The sequence below is a fragment of the Phoxinus phoxinus genome, assembly GCF_949152265.1.
Source record: "Phoxinus phoxinus genome assembly, chromosome: 1".
Lineage (NCBI taxonomy): Eukaryota > Metazoa > Chordata > Actinopteri > Cypriniformes > Leuciscidae > Phoxinus > Phoxinus phoxinus.
This window is the reverse complement of record NC_136876.1, coordinates 23,377,494-23,385,145: the sequence shown is the minus strand read 5'-3', so window position 1 is coordinate 23,385,145 and position 7,652 is coordinate 23,377,494. Positions and strand designations below refer to the sequence as shown.

At 40.9% G+C, this 7,652-nt stretch overlaps 2 protein-coding genes across 3 annotated transcripts; both read right to left on the bottom strand.

Annotated features, from left to right (window-relative positions):
• On the bottom strand, window positions 1-3,801 carry tmem11 (transmembrane protein 11). 2 transcript variants are annotated; one of them, XM_079609302.1, is made up of 2 exons: window positions 3,465-3,801; window positions 1-1,271 (listed from the first exon to the last, which is right to left on the bottom strand). In XM_079609302.1, exon 2 carries the CDS (start codon window positions 1,262-1,264, stop codon window positions 755-757), a length of 510 nt encoding a protein of 169 aa, XP_079465428.1. In that variant the 5' UTR covers window positions 1,265-1,271; window positions 3,465-3,801; the 3' UTR covers window positions 1-754. The 2 variants fall into 2 exon arrangements, with proteins under 2 accessions (XP_079465428.1, XP_079465427.1); XM_079609301.1 differs by lacking the exon at window positions 3,465-3,801 and adding an exon at window positions 2,909-3,225.
• Window positions 3,802-4,566: 765 nt separating this feature from the next.
• On the bottom strand, window positions 4,567-7,160 carry natd1 (protein NATD1). The gene is made up of 3 exons (XM_079609290.1): window positions 6,870-7,160; window positions 5,912-6,030; window positions 4,567-5,807 (listed from the first exon to the last, which is right to left on the bottom strand). Exons 1-3 carry the CDS (start codon window positions 6,964-6,966, stop codon window positions 5,691-5,693), a joined length of 333 nt encoding a protein of 110 aa, XP_079465416.1. The 5' UTR covers window positions 6,967-7,160; the 3' UTR covers window positions 4,567-5,690.
• Window positions 7,161-7,652: the final 492 nt, after the last annotated feature.

Here is a 7,652-nt window from a genome sequence, read left to right as displayed (position 1 = left end):
TCAGAACATCCGGATTTATACTGATCCATTACAAACCGTGGCTTGAAAAATAAATCTGACTGTGAGATCTGCATGAAGGCTACAACTCAGATGTGCAATAAGAAAGAATCCAAGCCCTTGAGGGTCAAAATAAAGGTCGTCAGAGATACCAGTGAGGTTAAATCTCCTACTGTTTAATGAAAAGGTGACGCACCAAAGGCAGGGTACAGTAAAACTACACAGAGGGAGAAAAGAGAGGATTCAAAGGTCATTCTTAAAACACGTCTATCTGTCCACCACACGTTCAGTCCGACAGGTCGCTGCCCGGGTGCGGAAGCTCCGTGTGGGTGGCAGGTGACCGTTGGGGGAGGGCCGCGGGACGAGGAAGGGGCTGGACAGGCGCAGGGAAGAAGTGGGAAAGGGGGCTCAAGTGCACTGGTGATATCACTTTTAAAGTACAGAGAAAAGAGGAAGATTCATTCAGAACTATAAGCTCCCCCCCCCCAACCGCTCCTCTCATACATCCATCCATCAATCTGTCCAATCCTTGACCAGTTGAAATCAAAACGATGAAAAATTGTGACAAAGCGCCGCGTATCCTTTTGTTTCCGATCACTCTCACTGTCGGTCCGTCCGCATGTTATTGTTTGGTGTGTACATGTGTGTATCTGCCAGTGTCGGGTGTTTAGTAGTGCTTCTCACCTCCTTGCCGCGTGTTTGTGTGTGTATGCGTATGTCAGTATCTGTATGCGTGTGTGTGGATGTGGCATAGCGCTCATACAGCGTACAGTTCATAGATCCTCTTGGCACAGTACGCCAGGGCCGCCAGCGCTATCGTGTTGTGGAGTCTCTTTCTGTGCACGTCGTCCCGTCGAACCAGAACCACCGGCGTAGAGGAGGTGAGCGTGTGCAGGGGCAGCCGCGAGAGCTTCTGGCTGTCGTACTCTACCTGGTACTTGCAGCAGGGGTCGAATTGCCAAGAGATGCCGTAGAGTGCGGCGCAGGCCAGGCTCAGAGCGCCAGCCGGCAGAGCCACGTAACGGGAGTAGTCGGCGGGAAGGGCGAGCGGCGTCAGGAGGCATGCGGCCCCGGCCAGAACGGCGGATTTGTGCAGGCAGTTTCCCACGGCCACCCAGCGGGCCGTCTCGTCCCCGATACGCGTGGGTTCGATCACGATGTATCGGTACTGCGCCTCCAGAGCCTGTTCCAGCTCGTATTCGAACTGCTCCTGTGCATTCTCGCCGTTGTAGATCTCGTGGACGATGTAACACTCCGTCGCCGCCATCACTCCCCTTGAGAGAGAGAGAAAAGAGGAAGAGGAAAAAGTGAGTTCGCCAATTCAACCCCCGGTTTCACAGACAATGCTTAAGCTACTGTTTGAGTTGTTTTGCAACTTACACTGACAGATTTTAAAATATGTCATAGCCATTGTTTTGTCTCAAGATGCACACCAGTAAAAAAAAAATTCTAAGGCACGTTTAGAAAAGCTACTTAAATGTTCTAAATGAACTAAGGTCTAATCCTGGCTTAATTTAAGCACTGTCTGTCAAACCAGGCCCAAATTAATTTATTCAGATTTCAAATTCTGAAAGTTCTGTTTATATAAACCCTAAACTTAGCAATGCGATTCAAAACAGTACAATAATGCCGCTGTAGTAAAATAATTGCCATTTTTGTCTTGATGACATATCTGACATGTCAGAAGAGCTTTTTTAGCAAATATTTATTCTCCTCCACTGATCAGCTTGTAAGCCATAAATAAACGCACACCACTGTTCATGTGCGAAAGACATTTTTTTAAATTCGGATTGAGGAAAAAGGTTGGATTTAAGCGTTTAAATGCTCAACTTTTTCCTATTGATCTGAATATTTCAGGTCTACACCACCCCTTCCAATACAATTGAAATTTCAGATGGAATGAGGCATTTAAATTAAGGCTTTTCAGCCCGATTGAGCCATCAGTCTGATCTGATTATTTGGTTGCATGTGAATGCAACTACTGAGATTTACTGTGTATGAGGCAACAAGTAAAACTGATTTGACAAGACAGATACTTTAAGACCAGTCAACATTCCTTTTCCTGTGCTGATTTTTTTGCCACGTTTTTCTAAATTGTTTTTAAAATGGTAAAGCTGCTATAAAAATCCTCCGCTAAAATTGTCTGTATATTGTGGTGTTGCGCGTTGTCTACATCAGTCAGAGCATCTGCGGCCTGGGTTCACAGAGTGTGAAACAAAGTTATTCGCGATGTTTTAAATAGAAGCGGAAAAGCTGACGGTACATTTTCAAATGTACAATGAAAGACACTTTGATCAGGTATATTGATAAAATCTTGTTATTTCAAAGTAGTTATTATATTAGAAAATACGGACTATTAACTAACTTGATAAAATCAGGCGAGATCGGTCCGCCTTAAATGTAACGCATACTGTCAGTTTAACAGGCTGTGCATTAAACGGCCATATTTATTTGGAGCAAACAAACTATTTCTTCTTGTTTTCATGACATTTTCTAGAAACTTAGTACAAGAACTATAAATGCTTGCTAGCTGTACATATCTCATTGAAACCCGCTGTCATGGGTGTGAAGCGCTATTTTAACTTGTCCCTCTCTTGTCAAAATGGGTAACGTTAACACGTACGGCAAAAAAACATAAGGGATCAATATCAAGATTTCAAATGTAACTGCCATATAATTACATTTTTGGTGCTCTCTGAACTGCTAATCAGTTGAGGGACCCCAGAGTCAGTAAGCTAATCAAAACAACACATGAGCTCCATTCAGACTATGTTTCTTTAGTATTTGTGGCTTCACAAAACGTCAAAAGACCTCGTTTTTTAAAGATAGAAAACTAAATTAAAATGTGCATAAAGCCTAAACATTTCACGTCAAGTATTATGAAATAATGACAGGTTTTAGTCTAACTGACCTCTCCCTGTTGACTGGGACACCGCGCCTCCTTCCCAGCGACGCCATCTTGAAAAAGCAACGGACTAGACTTGACGCAAAACTTGTCGCGGTGCACTTTAGGTAATGTAGTTCGCGGCTTCCGCTCTAATAATAATCTTTAAAGCTTTCAAGCACATGAAAGAGACTACAAATCCCGTGAATCTGAATTTAGTTGAGGACCCTACCACCTGAACAGAATCTGTACAGTATTAATATTTGCTTTATTTTGCTAAAGACAGTTGTATGTAATGTATGGAACACATACTTTCGTCCAACAAACAAGTAACTGGTTTTGATTATGGTTTGTTCCGCGAGGCTATATTATTTATGTTTTTGAATAGCGGAGGTGACCAATCGAAAGCAAGGACAACATTATGGGGCTTTCAGTAGGACAAACCATCCCACAGCGTATGCAAACGTTGCATAAAGAATGTGGTCTGACTAAATGATTTAACTGTTTTGTACTGTGTCTGTGTCCAAAACTTTCGGTGATGTAATGCACGTGGATGCGAGGGTATTGCAGAGAAAGCACTCACCCATAATGTGGTCGGTTCTCGTTTATGTAGTAAGTCCCGTCCTCGTACGGCGCTGGTGCATAGGAGGAGAGGGGGGACCGTGTTGTGTTATAACAACTACACGGTGCTCGGTAACACGTGCAGGGTTTGCGCTCTCTGTCTCCCCCAGAAGTGATGGATTGCGTAACATAAAAACACCGTTCATTTGATATATGTGCAATAATTCAATTGAGGAAAAAAATATATATTTTTTAAACCCTCATATTGTTCAAACCTGTATGAATTCATTTATTTTGTGGAAAAAAATACAACATGCTGATATTTTGGGGATATTGGATATTTTTTGGTATGGACTCCCAACAAACATTCTTCAAAATATCTTCATTTCAATATCTTCCAACATATGGTTTTGGACAGGGGTGGGCAGTATTTCAGATACATGTATACAGATACAATATATTGGGTCCATTCATCAGTGACAGCATCCTAAAATACTGCTGCTGCCTGTCATTAATTTTAATCAAACAATCAAAAGAAAGAGAAAATCACTTACTGCTCTTGACTGAATAACTTTTGTAGCTTTAATAAATATCAGTGTGTATTAATTTATACTGTGAGGATTATGCTGAATACTTTATTCAATTTCTGTATTATTTCTTACTGTAGACCTACCTGAAAAATTATCACTCTTTCATTTGTATCTTTGTTCTATTGTAATTATTTTTCCTACTGCTTGTCATTTTTTTGGTTCTTATTTTATTACTGTTAACTTGTCTCCAATAATTGCTTGAGAACTTTTTACGTACATTAGTTAGCCTAGTATAAGTTTTTGCTGTGGTAATGAGAAGAGTGAAATTTCACTCATATCTAAAATGTTGTTATTGTAATAACCTTACTTCCAGAAAAAAAGACTATATCATTATATATACTGTTATTGTGATGACATTTTCGTCATATCGCCCTTCCCTATTACTTGCTATATAGCTAGAAAAGATCCCACATTTTTAGACATGATTAATTTAGTAGTGTTCACCATAACTAATAGGTAACAGTGTAACCTGGACAGAAATAAGCAAAAAGTGGCACAAATAACAATTAATTAATGATTAATGAATGCAAAATATTTCAATAATAAAAAAACTTTATTCAAAAGTACACACAATTAAAACACAACATACTTATGAACACAAACACTCATAAACCAAGTTTTATCTAAAATGTTTTATTCAAAACCATGAATAGTAATATTAAGAGTACATAAGTGTGTAAAAACAGATGGGTGTCAGGCATCTTTAGTCTGTATCACATTATAAACCGACATAACAGAGCCCAGTTTTACGTGAAAAAGATATCCGTCATTATCATCGCCAGGAATTTCACTGTCATTAATGGTGTCACGGATGTTTGTGTCGGCACAGAATATGCCATGCAAACAACCGATCTTGCTCAAGGCAGTTCATCAACTGACTTTTAATAAGACCCCTGGGATATATGGGAGTAATTAACATACACTGATTCATACGCTCATATGGTTATTCATACACACACATCCAACCACTTGTAACAGAATCCTCTATGCAGAGGTGCTTTATTGTGTTTATAAAGTGTGCATCCTGAGAGGTTCAGCCCTGCGAATATATGGGCAGGCGATTGTCTCCAGAGTCTGAGCTCTTCACTGGCCATAGTATACACCGATACACACATGCAAAAGCACAAAACCAGCCTAGAACATGCACAGAAGATAATAGCTGTTTCTGACAGGACAGTTACATTGGGATGTCCCTAAAACTCCTGTGCACGTCCTGTGCATGTGGGAACACAAGTGCGCGTGTTTCTCTCTCGTGAGCACCACTAAATCTGAAGGCGTAAGGCCAGAGAGGCATATGGAGTCTGACGTCGCTCTTATGATCATATCAAACAGTTGATATTTTGAGTTCATAATGGGTGTCAAAATCCTCTCACTTCTCTAGATTGGCTTGAAGGTCAGCTTGAGTTACGGGGAAACTAGCCCACCTCAAAGTCCACACTCTTATCTTTCCAAAGAAAACATTTACATGGCTTTGTAGTTTCAGATCTCTCCCCTCCTTCGATCACATTCACTCTCGCTCGCTCGCAAACATAAAAATAAATCTTTCTTTTGTGGAGTTTCAAGACCAGTCAGACAGATTAGGGACGCCCAACAGATACCCATCCCACCCAATCCCAAATCATCCTATTAGAGAGATGATCAAGAGATCCTCAATGCTCTCAATGGAGGATACGCTCCAAGTAATGGGGGTGAGGGTTTTCTTTGACGTACTTCTGGATGTACCAGCAGGTTAAATGGGCTTTCAGGTCCTCCTCTACCACGAAATCCATTGCAGCCTAGCAAAAACAATCACAAACCAAATTTCAATGCACGCCAGTGAACAAGGTAATATCATTGTGCATAAACCCATTCACATTGATCTTGAGTAATCTTTTACAACCTTGGCCAGGTGTTTGGCGATCTCTCGTCCTCGGTAAGCTTCAGGAACCTCAGTATGCTGCAGATCCACCGTCTTCTTCCCCACATATTCATACAGCAGCACAGCCCTGTCATGGGAACCTTCAATATGCAACAAAATAGATGCAAATATAGAAGTCAGCATACAGTAAACAATGTAATTCGTGAACTGCGCTGTTAAACTGGATGCATGTCGCTTTACGGGGAAATAGTCGTGGGCTTGGTTTTTATGTCTCTATGAAAGCGTAATTTCTGTGAAAACAAACCCTTTATTTTCACGCGAAACCCCGCAAGATACAACGCACGACTGTTCCCTCAGACATCTGCTTCTCCTGATCGTCTACACAACGACAGAAACGAAACGACCTGGGTTTGTTTTGTACAGATCAGTGGCGACGATGGAACAGGAAGTAGCCTAAAAATAAAGTCTGGATGGGATGGCTAGCGGGTAACGTTAGGCTAGCAATTTAGTTATTGATTCAGCCAGAGAAAAAGAAAACAAAGCTCGCATTTGGGCAAATGTATAAACTGTGGCTACAGTGACAGGCGAGATTTACTGCGGCTCTGTAACGTTACAGCAAAACAAAACAACTGAAACTGCAGCATTCATCGGACGAATCCTACTTATTAAACGCTTGTTAAATGGCTAAGTTACTGCAAACCAGAAAGATAAAGAACAAGCTGGTGGTGTGTTGAAAACAAAAAATGCTCGAGCAAAACAACTAGTTCATGTCATATTCAATTAATACTGAGATCAAAGCATGTAACGACATTTACATAAACAACAAGGCAATTCCTACTATATAACTAGGACGGATTCTATTAGATAACATGTTCATCGTGTTGAGAAGCGAAATATAATAAACAAAAGGCACATTTTGCAGACGAGAGGACGGTGTTTTTTCCTCCTCCCCCATCTCGTTATCTGACGCATTACTGACCGTTCAGTCGGATGCTGAATTGTCGTCTTTTCTTGTCGTGCTCCACTCTAAGAGGAGTGTTGATATCGAGGACGTTTATCTGTGCAGCCTGGGCCATAACGACAGTGAGTCTGCTGTCAGGGCAGGGGGGAGCTGTATGTCAGTGTGCCACGGCTGATTCCACTGCGATCATGAGAGGCGCATTCATGCCTCGCCGAGGTAAGGACGAACATCTGATCCTGCAAAAACACGCCATCCACGGAAATCAGCTGTGAAGTCACGTGCTCGCAGCTGACCAATGAGGAAGGACGTATTGTTTTGATACGCGCGGTCTCTTTAAAAAGATCTCGCTATGCGGCCACCAGGTGGAGATGAATGTTTGCTGTTCGGTTTTACTTCTTGTTCTTGGTCGATATTTTCCAATGGCATGTCGGGAATTTGTTTAAGAAACTATTAGAATTTACTGCAAAGGTAGTTTAGAGAAAAATAGAAGCTATTTTTGTATTGCCTCACCGAGATCAATAGGCCTATAATTTATGATGTATTTAGTCAGTTAATTTCTTTTTAGCTGTACTTTAGCCTTAAATAGGCCTAACAGTGAATAAGTAAGGTTCAAAACTTTTTTAAATCGATTAGTCTAATAAATATACATGATTTATGTAATCACAAAATACTTAATTGCTGCACTATCAACATTAATTTTGATTTGCAAAACCACAAGGGTGATCATCGTCTGAATTTAAACGTTGGTGGAATTCTGGAATAATAAATGTTCTTGCTTTTTCATTATAGCAGTTAAACCTA